This window comes from Aspergillus puulaauensis, chromosome 2, assembly GCF_016861865.1.
Source record: "Aspergillus puulaauensis MK2 DNA, chromosome 2, nearly complete sequence".
NCBI lineage: Eukaryota > Fungi > Ascomycota > Eurotiomycetes > Eurotiales > Aspergillaceae > Aspergillus > Aspergillus puulaauensis.
This window is the reverse complement of record NC_054858.1, coordinates 2,114,221-2,129,330: the sequence shown is the minus strand read 5'-3', so window position 1 is coordinate 2,129,330 and position 15,110 is coordinate 2,114,221. Positions and strand designations below refer to the sequence as shown.

General features: G+C 51.9%; 5 protein-coding genes across 5 annotated transcripts; 4 read left to right on the top strand and 1 right to left on the bottom strand.

The window, feature by feature from the left end:
* Nucleotides 1-669: 669 nt before the first annotated feature.
* APUU_20880A (FAD-dependent oxidoreductase) lies at nucleotides 670-1,823 on the top strand (the record flags this gene model as incomplete). Its single annotated transcript, XM_041699570.1, has 3 exons — nucleotides 670-1,044; nucleotides 1,093-1,490; nucleotides 1,538-1,823. The coding sequence occupies 3 exons, from the start codon at nucleotides 670-672 to the stop codon at nucleotides 1,821-1,823; spliced, it is 1,059 nt and encodes a 352-aa protein (XP_041552642.1).
* A 505-nt stretch (nucleotides 1,824-2,328) lies between these two features.
* On the bottom strand, nucleotides 2,329-2,895 carry APUU_20879S (uncharacterized protein; the record flags this gene model as incomplete). The annotated part of the gene is made up of 1 exon (XM_041699569.1): nucleotides 2,329-2,895. The coding sequence occupies one exon, from the start codon at nucleotides 2,893-2,895 to the stop codon at nucleotides 2,329-2,331; it is 567 nt and encodes a 188-aa protein (XP_041552641.1).
* Nucleotides 2,896-3,834: 939 nt separating this feature from the next.
* APUU_20878A (uncharacterized protein) lies at nucleotides 3,835-6,009 on the top strand (the record flags this gene model as incomplete). The annotated part of the gene is made up of 1 exon (XM_041699568.1): nucleotides 3,835-6,009. One exon carries the CDS (start codon nucleotides 3,835-3,837, stop codon nucleotides 6,007-6,009), a length of 2,175 nt encoding a protein of 724 aa, XP_041552640.1.
* Nucleotides 6,010-7,258: 1,249 nt separating this feature from the next.
* APUU_20877A (sugar porter family MFS transporter) lies at nucleotides 7,259-8,955 on the top strand (the record flags this gene model as incomplete). Its single annotated transcript, XM_041699567.1, has 2 exons — nucleotides 7,259-7,560; nucleotides 7,638-8,955. 2 exons carry the CDS (start codon nucleotides 7,259-7,261, stop codon nucleotides 8,953-8,955), a joined length of 1,620 nt encoding a protein of 539 aa, XP_041552639.1.
* Nucleotides 8,956-13,121: 4,166 nt separating this feature from the next.
* ITR2_1 (myo-inositol transporter) lies at nucleotides 13,122-14,802 on the top strand (the record flags this gene model as incomplete). Its single annotated transcript, XM_041699566.1, has 2 exons — nucleotides 13,122-13,466; nucleotides 13,519-14,802. The coding sequence occupies 2 exons, from the start codon at nucleotides 13,122-13,124 to the stop codon at nucleotides 14,800-14,802; spliced, it is 1,629 nt and encodes a 542-aa protein (XP_041552638.1).
* Nucleotides 14,803-15,110: the final 308 nt, after the last annotated feature.

The window sequence follows — 15,110 nt, the reverse complement described above, 5'->3', positions numbered from 1 at the left end:
CTTACGCAGCATCTTCTTCGGGGGTGACTGGTTTGCTACAGTTGAAGCCATTGGTTTTGGCGACAACAAAGAATCTTGCATCTATACAAATGTCTGACTCTGATCTATCGCATCACAAGCCTCGTGGACCGCAATCTTAGCACGGCAATACTAGTGCGTATGACTTGCAGGCGAAAATTGCAATCCCTGTCGGCGCGATCCGCCCGCAATCTGCTGCTTTCAGTAAGTGGCAGAACCCCAACACCAACAATGTCCTTCCGCCACTCATCCACATGTCGCTCGCTCCCGCTCTGTGGACTGATAGCGGGCCCTTGCTCCAACAAATCCTGTCACTCCGTCTGGCGTCGGATGCGAGACGTCGGTGTTCTAAGCTCTGGCCCAGCGGATACAGCCGCCTGCTCCCAGCCATAATCCCCACGGCGCGTGTTCACAATAGGCAAGTGACAACAAAAATGGAGAACCAGAGATGTGCTATTGAATTCTTTGTGATGATTCCCCTCCCGAGTTTCGATAGTCGGCAGATGCCGTTTACCTTTTAACCGGCCTCCCTTATATTCCATCCTCGAGCCTCGACGTGCATCTATCGCCCATAGATTTCCCCTCTCTCAGCTCTCTACAGTGCAATTGCGCCGCCTACGCTACATCAGATAACATTCTGCATTAACCAAAATGGGAGACTGCGGTCATCCTTCCAGCGCCACGCCGTTTCCGCAGCGTCCGATCATTATCCTCGGTGCGGGAATTATAGGGTGTGCAGCCGCTAGGCAGCTTCTTCTCGATGGCTTCTCTGTTATCCTAGTGGCAGAATACCTACCGGGGGACCAGAACATATTTTACGCTTCCGCCTGGGCGGGGGCTGCATGGCATGCAGCAGGTGGGATTAGCCCCGAGCAACGCTATCTCCAAGCCGTCTGCTACCGGCATCTATTGAAGATGGCGCGAGACGAGCCTGGTTCTGGCGTTTCTATTGTTGATTCCAAAGAATACCTGGAACAAGCTCCGCCCGAGAACTCCTCGGCCTGGGGCAAGACTATACTTCCCAAGGTAAGACCCTTGCAACTCCTTACTATACTTCTCTAATCACAGCCACAGTTCCGCGACTTGACCTCTGGTGAACTTCCTTCGAATTTCAACTGCGGATGGGCATACGAAACCGTGGTTACAGATCCAACTAGACACATGCCACATCTTCGAGAGAAGATTATATCCCTTGGAGGACAGTTCGTCCGAAAGCGAGTTGAATCGTTAGAGGAGCTTTACGCACTGTTCCCCGAGTCAAACATTTTCATCAATGCTAGCGGTATCGGCAGCAAGACGCTTCGTGACGTCCAGGATGGTAAATGCTTCGCCGAGCGTGGTCAAAATGTGTTCTACCGTACGAGCAACTGCCATACGTTATACTTCCGTAACGGAAAGCAGTACACATACATCATCCCACGTCCATTATCCCAAGGCGTGATCTTGGGAGGAGTCAAACAAAGGGGAAACCTGTAAGCTTCCAATTTCACATATGTTGCACAGACACTTATCGCAACAGGTCACCCGAAGTAGACATGGAAATTGCCCGGGATGAAATTGCCCGTGCGCATCACCTTTCTCCTGAAATTGTTCCCGCAAATCCTTCCGAAGAGTCTCTCAGTTACATTGTCGGCATCCGTCCTTCTCGAGAAGGCGGCTTCCGGCTCGACTCCGAAAAAGTCGGAAAGCGCGTTATCTTGTCAGCTTATGGATTTGGGGGTGGAGGGTATGCTTTCTCGTACGGGATTGCTGATGCTCTAGTGAGAATGGTTGAAAAGGCAGAAAGAGAGCACGTCATCCTTTGATAAATTGCCATTGTCTGCACTCCGACATCACATTCTGTGCTTGTCAACCACCATTTACGTTCGTTCATTCGAGGCACATCTTGTGCCCAACCGTCCTCAGCAGCTGAATGTGCTCTCCCACGCTGAAGGCGAAATGCAAACCCTAGAGCAAACAAGTATTATGACTTACGACGCCATGACATCGAGAATAATTTCATTCCTCAGCTTTTCTCTTCGTCCCTGCCACATTCTTTTGACCAAACATAGCGTCTAACTTTTTCTGGCCTTTTTCTTGTTTCTCGACCTTAACCTTCTCAGAAACAGGCGGCAGGCCCTGAACACGCAACTTAGCATCTTCAAGTAGCTCAACTTCTCGCTCCCGCTGTTTCTTGATGGTGGGAACAGACCAAGAGTTCGAATCGGCTGACCTATACGCCAATTTATATTTTGACCCTTCAAGGGCAGTTTCATATGTGTTGGCATCTATTTTCTTAACATACTAAATGCTTGTCAGAAACAATGCCACTCACGGGATATCCGCAATAGTATCAACGCGAGGCGGCAAAGCCAGCGGGAAGACGCATACCTGATGCCCAACAACAAGCCAGTGGTACTCTGTTCCCACAGGAGCTCCGCTCCCCTTTGGCGCATTCCTGGCCCGTCTCTTGTTAGTCCTATAATCGATTCTCCACAAATCCGGCTCTTCTTTCGTCTCCTTCCAAACACCCGGGTCATAGTTCCAAGTGTGCGAGCCCCCAACCGCCATACCAGAGTAATATTGCCCCTTGTGCGACTTCAATGCGTTATATCCACCAGCAAACCCGTGTTTTTCTGCTGTTCCCGCCTCGCCAATGGTATGCTCCGTTTCTTCGGGTATTTCCTCGTCTGTCTCGGGCAGTGGTTCGGGCATCTGGATTTCCTCGGGTGTCAATGGCTCTGTCGGGAGTTCTCTGCGTTGATTTGAAACTTTGATGTTGTCGTGCTCTAGGTTATCATCGTGGTATGGGGAAGTGGGTTTTTGATCCGGGGATGAGGGCGAGTTTGGTTTTTGGGGTCCCGATTTAGGGGCTCTCGCTCTGCGTTTCGGCGGCATTTCAACCTAGTATCTTGATGTGGCCTGGAATATATTGTCTGACGTATATCGAAATCAAAGGGCATCTGAGTTCATCTGGTAATGTTGAAGGCGGCGAAACAAGCTGCACATGAGCTGCCGAGTAGCGTCATTATGATCTATACTTAACCTATCCAATCATCACCCATTTTGATAGAGATTCACATGCTGCTTCAAACTACACAGGATTCGTCCCTCTAGGAACCGTCTACTAGACATCTGCTAAACACTGGTTAAATCGATATGTCACTAGGTTGGGTAATACGTCAGATTCAGGGCGAGTTTGTCCCACAGTGAATATATACATAGCTACGACGGGTATTTTCCAAGCAACCAACAACCATCATTGTAATCACCGTAAGGTCAAATGTCCACTTTGACTAATAACAGGGACCTAGCAAACAAATTCACTATACGTGTGAAACAGTGACATTGTACAAGCCCACCGGGGCGCAACTAGAGGCCAGGGTCATTTGCAAACCACCGCCTTCCCTAAAACCATGTGAGGGATCACAGGATCAACACCTCAGGCATTCAGGAGCGATGCGATCCAATTTCCACCCAGATTAAGAATCAAGGCTGAGCCGGTCACAGCCTTGTTTCGACCCCAGAGGGGCACTGTCGTTTCATGGGGCTAAATCGTGCATGAAGCATTTTTCTTATATTATTTCCCTTCCCTCTACTTATATTACACTCTCTTTTCTTTTCTTTTCTCTCTTTATGGCCCTGCTACCCCTCGCTAAGAATAGCGTCGCAGTCCCTCATCCCGCCAAGCGCCCCATTCCGGCTTGAGCCTCACCAGCCCAGCCCAGATATTTGACGCCGCCACGCCGCCCTTGCGCGCGAGTCCCCTGATTCCGTTTCCGCAAACCTTCTCTGCCCGACGGATTCTTCAGTCATCCTTATCGTCGAGGTGGCAGCATGTCGGAAGAACCCCAGGTCCTGTCCATCCAGGAACGCATCCGGGCCCTGAAACAGGCACAAACTGGACAAGGTTCTGAGGGCACGGGATCGCCGTTGCTCGGAAGCCAGCCAACCGCTTTTGCTCTCCGTCCTGCCTCGTCGCAGTCGAACGGTAATCATAATAACAATAGCACTGCTCCGATCCAACCTCCGCCGTACAGCAAGGAGCCGCCGCCACCTGTCCCGAGGATTTCACACGCTGGTGTTGTTCCTGGCGATATCACGCCAGGCGCTGCCAGGCAGCAGCCAAAAAGACCCCCACCGCTACCGGCCCGCAAAAGCTCGAGCCAGCAACTTGCTGCACCGTCGCTGCCACCGCGACGGCCCTCGGTTGATTCTGTTGCGTCTGATGCATCGCGGTCGACTAATACGTCTACGAGTGCACTGTCGGCCTCCACAACTACGACGGGGAAATCGAGTTCGAAACCTACAACACCTGGATCAGTGGTAAAGGCACCGCCATGGGGTGCAACAGAACTGCCCCCGTTGCCTCCGAAGCGACAGAATACCCAGCCGGCGGTATCGTCAACAGTGTCGCGACCAAAACCCAAGACCGTGGCGAGCAGTAACGGACGGTTACCGGTACCACCGCCCCGACCGAGTCTCCCGGCTCGTCGGTCTTCGAATCAGAGTGCCTCGACAGTCTCGACGGAGCGTAGCGTCACGCCTTCACAGCTGCAACAACCACCACAGCTCCCTCGGAGGAATACGCGCGATACGTCGCCTAACCCGCCGGCTTATGAAGACGCGAACCCCCCGCCACAGCCAAAGCGGCTCCCGCCGCCTCTCCCGTCCGGTAATGCGCTGGATAAGATTCGGGGATCGGGATTCGGAGGGCTCAGCAAAAAGATACAAGATACTAATGGAGCGAGCTCTCCTGCCCATGATGCCGGTTCGGCGGGTACACCACCTCCAGTACCGGTGGGCTCCCGTCCAGATCTCTCTGCGATAATGGCGACCAAGCCGCGCGTTGCGGCATCTAATGGCGCAGTATCTAACGGCGCATCGCCTCCTGCTGCAACAGTAGCAGCAGCGTGCATGGTGTGCCGAGACTTCACAGCGCCGGACACGCATGCTGCGCGGTATCCGAGACAAACGCTCCCCACTCAGGACATTGGGTGGCTTGCTAGGGAGCTCACGGCGCCATTCCTGTCCGCTACCGACAAGGCACGGGCCATCTTTACATGGCTACACCATAATATAGACTACGATACAGTGTCTCTCTACAATAACTGCGTGAAACCGTCTACACCTAGCAGTACCCTTGCGTCGGGACTGGCCGTATGCGAGGGCTATGCTGGTCTGTTCGCCGCCCTCGCAAAAGAAGCAGGATTGGAAGTTAGAGTGGTCTCTGGACACGGCAAAGGTGCCGGGTATGAGTCTCCAGCTCCTGGTGCCGCTCTGCCACCGTTCTCACCCTCGGGACACGCCTGGAACGTTGTGCGAATCGACAACGGACACTGGAAACTGATAGACGCGTGTTGGGGTGCGGGCCATACAACGGGGCCGAACATGCCGTACGTGCGCAGCTTCAACCCGAGCATGTTCACCATGACGAATGATGAGTTCGGCCTTAAACATTTCCCTAAAGACAACGCCCATCTTTACCGTGATGATGGACGGCGCGAAATCAGCTGGGAAGAATATATCCTGGGAGACCCGAATTCACCGCTTTGCGCGGAGCAGCCGAGGACCTTCAGCGACGCGAAAAAGCACAGTATTGGCGAGCGATCGTTCCGGCCGGCCAGCCAGAAGATCTCGATCCGCCAGACTGGGCCGTTGCGGTTCCAGTTTAACCTGTTTTGCGAGCACTGGTCGCTGGAAAGGCACAGTCGGGCGAGACCCGGATTATTCTTGCTGATGATTCACGGGGTGGATGGGCGCAAAGACGAGCGTCTCCCGTTCGCACATTGGCGACCGGCAGGGCCAGACGGAGGCGGGGATGTGTGGTATGTAGACGTGGCAGACGCAAGGGCTTTGGGGGCGCCGGGCCAAAAGGTGCAGCTGGCGGTGCTCACGAAACTGGGGCAGCGAGAGGACGCCCGTGGGGTGACGGTGGAGGAGTACCAGCGACAGGTTGGTAAGGTGGGGATGGCGTGGGCGTACATTGCGGAATGGGAGCTCGTGGTCTGACTTGCTAATCTGTTCATTGTTACCCACTACCCACCTGGAGACGGAGATTTCCGACCACGCTTCTCCAGGTTTTTTATTCTTTTGTTTATACCCTCGCGACCACACCTTTATCATAGCCGTAGCCTAGTAATGTTAATGAGAGATGAATGAAGTATCGAAATTAAACAAAGTCCAGCAGGGCCCAAGCAGAAGCTTTCATGGCACTCGACTCTCGAGTATAACTAACTAATAGTAGTAGTTGGAGCTAGCGGGAGTGGCTGCGGTCACGGTCACTGACTCGCTGGTTCCCTGTCGGTGAAAAACCAAAAGGGGGAATCCAATCTCGCCAAAGGATCAAACCACGGCTTCGCTCTCCTTGGCGCGGGCATGCCGTCCCGAAGCCGAGTACAGTGGGAAGACGACATTCTGGTGACGAGCTGACATCTGTAATAAGGATTCCATACTCGACATAGGCCCAGAGTAGACATTCTTGATGCCAAAGTCGAGGACGCGAGCAGACAGGAAGTGGTGTGTGCACAGGATGCCGATCCCTCTGGCAGCGTGAATCCGGCGTTGGTGGGCACGTCTGTCGCCTCGGCCTCCAATTCCATCACACCATCTCTGCCTTCCCAGGGAATCGCCGCCAGATCAACCGAGAAATTACCGTCCGTTTCTCGGTGTCGGCCAATTGTTTCCCACGGCGTTGTGGCCACTCCGAGCTGGGTTGCATTCGATCCCCACGGAGTCCCGCATCTCCTGAGCCCGCCCTAAGACAACCCTGGGACGCAAATATCCGAAACCTGGAGATTGGCCGATTCTCCGTTTCGCTTTGGAGTCTCACGAACCAGAAGTTGGAATGCCGCACGGTTGTGTTGGACTGAATTTGCATCCCGTATATGCAGTTCGCTTACTTCCAAGCATGTTGTGCAGTGGTGGGCCGCCATACGACTGCTTTCGGCCATTCAGTGCCATGTCCGCATCGACCAGGCCGCATCCGATAATTTTTCATTGACAACCCAACTGGGGCCGGCGCAAGTTTAAAGCGAGGCCAGAGTTTTCGTCTGTCATCTGTTTGAGATTCGGGGACTCTGGGGTTGCATCTCTGGCCCACTCTTTCCCTCTCTTTCCTTAGGACTCCAGTTGTCCGTCTCGGCATCCTATTTAATCAGGCCTTCCCCCTGCGGAAGTTCGCGTTGCTTTTTTCTTTCTTTCTTTTTCTCTTCCACATTTTGCTTTCCCGGTTGTCATTCTCCTATCCTATTGCCTCGCCATGGCTATTGGCAACATCTACTTCATCGCGGCCATCGCCGTCATCGGCGGTGGTCTCTTCGGTTTTGATATCTCGTCCATGTCCGCTATCATCAGCTCAAGAGCCTACCTATGCTATTTCCACCAGGGCCCCATTGAGTTCGATGAGGATGGTCTGCAACAGTGCAACGGGCCTTCCGCCGATGTCCAGGGTGGTATTACCGCTGCCATGCCTGGAGGCTCCTGGCTTGGAGCCTTGGTTTCGGGTTTCCTTTCTGATAAGTTTGGTCGTCGGACTTCCATCATGATTGGCTCTGTTATCTGGTTAGTCACTCCCCAATGATTTCGGGGTGTACGGACCCGAGTTTATCACTTTCCATCGGTTGCCTAACTTCAACTAGGTGCATCGGTTCTATCATTGTTTGCGCTTCTCAGAACATCCCCATGCTCGTCGTCGGTCGTATAATCAACGGGTTCAGCGTTGGTATCTGTTCGGCCCAGGTCCCCGTGTACATCACCGAGTTGGCTCCTCCCACCAAGCGCGGCCGTTTAGTCGGTCTCCAGCAGTGGGCCATCACCTGGGGTATCTTGATCATGTTCTATATCTCATACGGAACAAGCTACATCAACGGCGCTGCTGCATTCCGTATTCCTTGGGGTCTACAAATGATCCCTGCCATTCTGCTATTCATCGGAATGATCTTCTTGCCTGAATCACCCCGTTGGTTGGCTCGCAAGGACCGATGGGAGGACTGTCTCGCTGTCTTGACACTTGTACATGGCAAGGGCGACCCGAATTCGCCATTTGTTCTGCGCGAGTACGAGGAAATCAAGGGCATGTGCGAATTTGAGCGCCACAACTCGGACGTCTCCTACCTCGAGCTCATCAAGCCTGGCATGATTAACCGCACTCACATCGGTATTTTCACTCAAATCTGGTCGCAGCTAACGGGAATGAATGTAATGATGTACTACATCGTTTACTGCTTCGCCATGGCCGGTTTGGAGGGCGATAATCTGCTTGTATCGTCGAGCATCCAGTATATCATCAACGTGGTTATGACAGTCCCCGCAATTATCTGGGTCGATAAATGGGGTCGCAGACCCACTCTAATGCTTGGCGCCCTTGGTATGCTCGCGTTCCTATTCGCCAACGCCGGCCTCATGGCAAGCTATGGCCATGCAGCACCGCCGGGTGGTCTGGAGGGTATTGAGGCTCAATCCTGGATCATCCGTGGCCCACCATCCAAGGCTGTCATTGCCTGCACTTACCTCTTCGTCGCTTCCTATGCCATCACTTGGGGCCCAGTCTCCTGGGTGTACCCTCCGGAGCTCTTCCCGCTTCGTGTTCGTGGCAAGGCCAATGCGCTCTGCACCTCTTCCAACTGGGCCTTCAACTTTGCCCTGAGTTATTTCGTCCCTCCGGCATTTGTCAACGTACAGTGGAGAGTTTACATTATCTTCGGTGTCTTCTGCACGGCTATGTTCCTGCACGTCTTTTTCATGTTCCCCGAGACAGCCGGGAAGACGCTTGAAGATGTAGAGGGCATATTCACAAACCCTAACGGGATCCGATACATCGGTATTCCTGCTTGGAAGACCAAGAACGAGCGAGGCCGTGCTGCCATGCTTGAACAGACCGGATATGACGGGGATGAGGAGAAGAGAGTTGAGGCCAGTGCGCACTACGAGGCTCCCACCACGTTGCCTGCCCAATAAAATGTCATTCTCACTCCATGGGAGGCTTGATATTCTGGACGCGGAAGGCATTTTGCTTTTTCGTGCCTTCTTTCTGCGTTTCAACATTTTCTTGTGATATACATTTTGGTTATTTTGTAGGCTATAGCCTACCAAGACGATTTTCAAGAAGTCACACGGATTAACGTTATAATCAGGTTGAAAGATATAATGATACCTACTTCGCTACTCTACCACCCTTGTTTTGTATTTATTCGTAACCTTTTCTTGGGAAAATCACACCCTGCTACCACAAAATCTGATCCGCCTTTTTTCGCGCGCTGCACCATAACCCAATGGATGCCCTAGCTTCCTCAACGCTATTTGAGGCATGCGCGGGATCATAGCCTCCATGTTCGAAGTAAGGTCGAAGTCTGCCGTTGCACAGCGCATTTGACATTGATTTCTTCTGAATCTCCCCAGCATCTCGATCTTGCTCATCGGTTCCACGCAGAGGCATCCAAAATAAGATCTCGAACGGGAATTCGTCGCCCATGTGTTCCGGAGGGATGGATCCATGTATAATGCATGAAAGGCACCTACCCTCTTTCAATTAGGCAGAACTAAGTAGTTCTTTCTATTTTATGAATTATGGGTCGTTCTCTTTTCCCTGGATTCTGCGCACGGTGTTATGTGCATCGGTTGAGTAAGTAGATAGGTAGTTAACTAGTCGCTCCCCAATGTCTGACCAAGGCATGTCACCTCAGGTACATGTTTGACAGGTGTGGACATAAATAATAATTTACCAAACAAACGTCTGGGATGTGCTGTATTCGGCATCTGGCCTTTGCGGGTCTGGTACGGGGTACTTGGGTGTTCGTGGGGTTGATATCCACATTCTCGATCTGGGATTGGGTGTGATCCACCTCAGCCCTAGATACCTATCAAGTATCAACTCGTAGCTAGATCGCGATGAGTAGCTTTTAGATAAATTTTAGGCCCTCATAGCCACTTTGTTGTAATTATGGCATAGCCGTGAGAGCTAGCACTGGGTATTTTGCAGGCTCCATTCTGGGGTGCCGAGCGAAGATCCGACTTGTATACTTCTTGATGCGCGGGTAGGGTTTGTTGAATTTTGATTATAACATGGGATCGTTTTGGGTTGCGTTTGCAATGCCACGGATGCTGGATGGAAGAATGAGTGGTATCTGTGTGCGATTTGATGTTCATTAGTTAAGGTCGAGTGGCCTTCCAGTGGTGGTATGAGCCATGCGTACCTCAAAGAGAAGTGACTCCGGACGATTACAAAACGCCAACATTAGGAGGTCTTTAGAGATCGATCTATATCCCAGAAAGAAAGCAAGATGTTAGGTCAGACAGGCGATCCTTCGAGACCATGAGTGGGCAATTGTAGAGGTTCAACGGTCGAGCTTGAGACAGTATGAGGAAGACTCTGGTTCAGAAAGGCGAAGAGGTCATTGCCCAGACTCAACGAAGTTTGAGAAATAAAGATACTGATCCAGTCAACCAGAGTCGAAGCTTCGTGTACCATCAAGAGGGGATCTCGATGCATTTCTGCGCCTATCCTCTTTGCTGGAGCTCATCTTGGGTATTTGTATGTCGGTCTGGAGAAAGTGGAACAAGTGCTAGGAGAAGTCTCAAGTTCCATATATTACAACCAAAGAAGTAACAAGAATAGACACCTGAGAAACCTAAATGGCGAAGAAAGTATGGAATTCTCATCAAGTGCACTTCAAGGGAGGCAACCGGGGTCTGCACTTCCAGTCAAAGACCGCCAGCCTCGCCGACCCCTATACCAACAGCCGACGAATTCCGTCCTTGGCTGATTAGGAAGGTAACCTTACCCTGTCTAGTCAATGCAACTCCTGGTCTGCGGCACTTGGCGTGGGCAACGAAAAGCGATGCCGAAAGGAACCCGGATTCCTGCTTTTGGTATAGAAATTGGGCATCCATAACTCCCAGGCTGTTGTTACATCAATACTGTGCCAACAATATCTGGGGATCTTGGCCACCGGCGGTTTTTGATGGCAGCAGCGAGTCCAATTGGACGTCGACAAATGGCATAATCTACCTAACCTCCTCCCCGGTTGTCGAAAAAGCCAATCGCAATGACTGCCCTTGCTTTATGGGCTGACGTTTACGTAGGTACAGTCGAATCAGAGCGACATACAGCAATTTTGTTTAAAATCGCGCATCCGAAATCTCACGGTACAAAGCATATACACCGGCGAAGGAGCCCGTAAACTCTATATCCAAAATCCGGCTCCGGTTTGGTGGACGGGACTGGCGTCTTTGCCCTAGGGGCTAACCGGATGAGCCCGCCAGCTCTGGGGCTATGAAGAGAAGCCCGGGGTCTTGATTGGTGAAGTGATGTAGGCAAAACAAGGAATAATTGCCGTGGCTGGGCCCGCATGGAAGGCTTTACGACGTATACGGTTAACTACGGTAACTGCAGTTCCGTCGGCACGGCACGGACCCGACAGCTTGACTCAAATAGGTCAATGGCTATGAACTTGATATCCTTTTCGGAGGTGGACATTCGCTATCTGCCTCTCCACTGACGGGGGCGGAGCTTGTTCAGTGTTGGGGACCGTTCGGGAATCAGAGCAGCAGGGAATGAAGTTGAAGAGCAAGGCCGATCAACAAGTTGGGGGGCTTCGCCGTAGACACACCGCGGTCGGCAACCGTTGACCCCCAGTTGCGCCTCATTCGAATATGTAGATCGTGGAAGTGAGCCGAAGATGAACCGAGCCCGAAAGGGGTATCCATGAGGCAATACAAGGCTACCCTGCATACCGTGTCAGAGATTGTGGCACCACTGACTGCCAGCCTCATTTTGTACGCTTCGGCATAATCAATCTTGTAGTTTTCTTTGTTTTGCTGGGTAGTGGGATTCCATCACACCAATTTTCTGGCGACAAAACGAAGTGACTGGGTTGGAAGGTATCATGGCTCTCCTCGAAGCCCGATGGTTGAGAGAATTAATGCCTAGAGGATTGATTCCACATCGAGTTCTGAAGCAGAGGCGTTCTACGAGGAGAGGGTGAGACTAGGCTCGGTGACGTTGAAGGTTCCAGAATGATCAACAGAGGCCCTGCCTTTTCCTTGCTCTTTTATCTCGTGGTCTCCTCCTTCCGCATCAACATACATGCATCTTCTGCGGAGTACATGTCGGGGATACTCCACAGCATCTCACAGTGTGTAGCCCGGAGTGCTCCGTAGGTCGCGTACAATTCCTGGTGCTATAATTGATCGATTAACAAAACCCGCCGTGATGGCGTCACAGGTTGGGGGGGATTCTGCGTCTTACCTCAGGATCATGATAACCGCGGGGCTTGGCGATGGCTGACCTTTTGCGTCGCTCGCGATCATGCTTATTTTCGCTTCATCTGTTGAGGCAAAGGTTTCATTTCCCATGGGGTAATCTATTCCGCCTTCTTGTTCACCTCGGCATTCCTCCGTTATTTCTGTTTATTCTTCCATTTTCTCAGTTGCTAAACATTAATAGGCGTGTGTTTGATTCTTTTCACTAACATATTACTTGCTTTTCAACGGAAATAGTAGACGGTCGAGTCTGTGCTGTAAGACGTCATTGTCGTCTGGAGGGCTCGTAGCGGAGGAAATCTCCCCCGCTGGACAGACCCCCAGACTTCAAACAGCCCCGGGGGGAGACAAGGATCGGCAGCCTAGCTGAATCTCAGAGGCCAAGCCAGACGAGATGATGACGACAAGAAGCCACAAAATACCTCGCTGGGATTTGCTGGAAGGTGATGGTAGCGTGGCACACCTTGCTGAAAGCGGGCTAGAGCGGAAGATGGACTGGAGACGGCCTGGAGACGGAAGGGAAACTTTCCCCGGATTTCGTGTGGTCTCTCCGCACTTTCGGCTATTGAGTCGGGGGTGCTCCGTTCATTGGCTGTATCGTTATACTCACACCTTACCCATTTGGGTAGGACGAGGGCGTACCACTTTGGGGGACAATTGTGGCATCCCACGGTGTGAGGGTCCAGGATTGAGTATATATACGACGCTGCGGACAGCGAGGTTGGATGTTGCTGCGGTGTGTCCGTTCTCATCAACGGTTCAACCTACCATTCAATTCCAACCTTTCCTCTTATTGACCCTTCCTTTTATTCCTTCTGCTGTTACTTTTCTCCAAAAGACTGGGTCTTTTCTATTTTGCAACCATGGCGAACGACGACTTTGAGCAGAGGGAGAGCATCGACGATATGGACTTGAAGGCAGGCGACCATATCGAGTCCGTCGACAAGGCGGCCGCTGTCGAAGCCACAGTCGCTGCCGACGTTGATGACATCCCTATCAGCCCTTACGTCTGGATGGTGGCCCTGTCTGCCTCGATTGCTGGTATGCTCTTCGGGTATGATACCGGTATCATTTCGGCTGTCCTAGTCTATATCAAAGATTCCCTTGGGGGTCGCCACCTTACAAGCTCCGAAAAAGAGCTTATCACATCTCTCTGCTCTGGTGGTGCCTTTTTTGGTGCTATTTTTGCCGGAAACACCGCCGATAGGGTATGTTCGATTCCCCTTCAGAATAGCGAAGCCATACTGATAATTGTGCAAGTGGGGTCGTAAAACCGCAATCTACCTAGGTAGCATCCTTTTTGTAATTGGTGCAGTTCTCCAGGGCGCTGCATACACGATTGCACAGATGGCCGTAGGCCGCGTCATTGTTGGATTCGGTGTGGGATCGGCCGCAATGATTGTGCCTCTTTACGTCGCAGAAATCGCCCCGTCCAAGGCCCGCGGACGCCTTATCGGCTTGAACAATGTGTCGATTACTGGAGGCCAGGTCATCGCTTATGCCATCGGTGCTGCCTTTGCTAGTGTTCCGCATGGATGGCGGGTTATGGTCGGCCTCGGTGGCTTGCCTCCCATTATCATGGCTTGTCTGATGCCGTTCTGCCCCGAGTCTCCTCGCCATCTTGTTTATAAAGGTCGAATCGAGGAGGCTCGTGTGGTCCTGCGCAAACTCTATAAGGGTGCTACCGATGTTCAAATTGACGCCGTGCTTGCCTCTATCCAGGCTGGGTGTGAGGAAGCTCGCGCCATTAGCGGAGATGAGGGAGGTTGGGCGAAGATCGTACGGATGCATACTGTCCCCAGCAACTTCCGAGCCCTGCTCTGTGCGTGCGGCTTGATGGTCCTTTCACAAATCTCTGGATTCAACACCCTGATGTACTACTCTTCCACCATCTTTTCCCTGGTCGGTTTCACCAGCCCGACAGCTGTCGGTCTCGTCGTTGCAGGAACCAATTTCATAATGACGTTTGTCAACATGGTTCTGGTTGATCGTCTTGGCCGTCGACGCCTGCTTCTAGCCACTGTCTGGGGAATGTCTGCGGGCTTGATCGCTGTTTCAGTGGCCTTCAGCTTCATCCATGTCGATGTTAATGCGACTGACATCGCACCCCAAACAGTTACTACTCCCGCGATTGTGGTATTGGTATTTATCATCTGGTTCGTGATTTTCTACGGCGTATCTGTCGGCAACACGGCATGGATGAGTGCAGACTTCTTCCCTCTGGAAGTGCGAGCCATGGGAACTATGTGGATGACTTGTTCGTCCTGGGCGAGCAACGTCATTGTTTCCAGCACTTTCCTGTCAATGACCAACGCCATGACAATGGCTGGTACGTTTGGTTTCTACGCGGGAATCTGCGGTGTTAGTTATGTTTTGATCTATTTCTTCTACCCAGAAGTCTCGGGGCTGGTCTTGGAGGAGATCAAGGAGGTCTTTGAACACGGATTCGGCGTGAGATATGCCAGGAACCTCAGGAAAGAGCGGAAGCAAGTTATCGAAGAAAGACTGAGGGCTAAGGAGGAGTCCAAACCCGCTGCTCACTGATGTTTTTTAGAACTGATGTTTTTAGATTTATACGCCACTCACATACCTTAGCGTCAAATGTAAATCACAATATAGAAGAATGGAAGACGTCTCCGCTCAGGAGCATTTGGAATATTGACCTCGTTACTGATTCAGCTCGTTCATTCTCATCAGAAGTCCTGTAGCTGGCGCATTGTTCATGATTAGTGGCCGATGAAATCGTTTACCCACACCGGGTGAAACGCGTAAAGTCAGCTTATGCGGAGAATGATCGACTAGTAAAGGCGGCTTTTGAGGGAGGCACGATCGGAAGTATCACTCCGAAACGG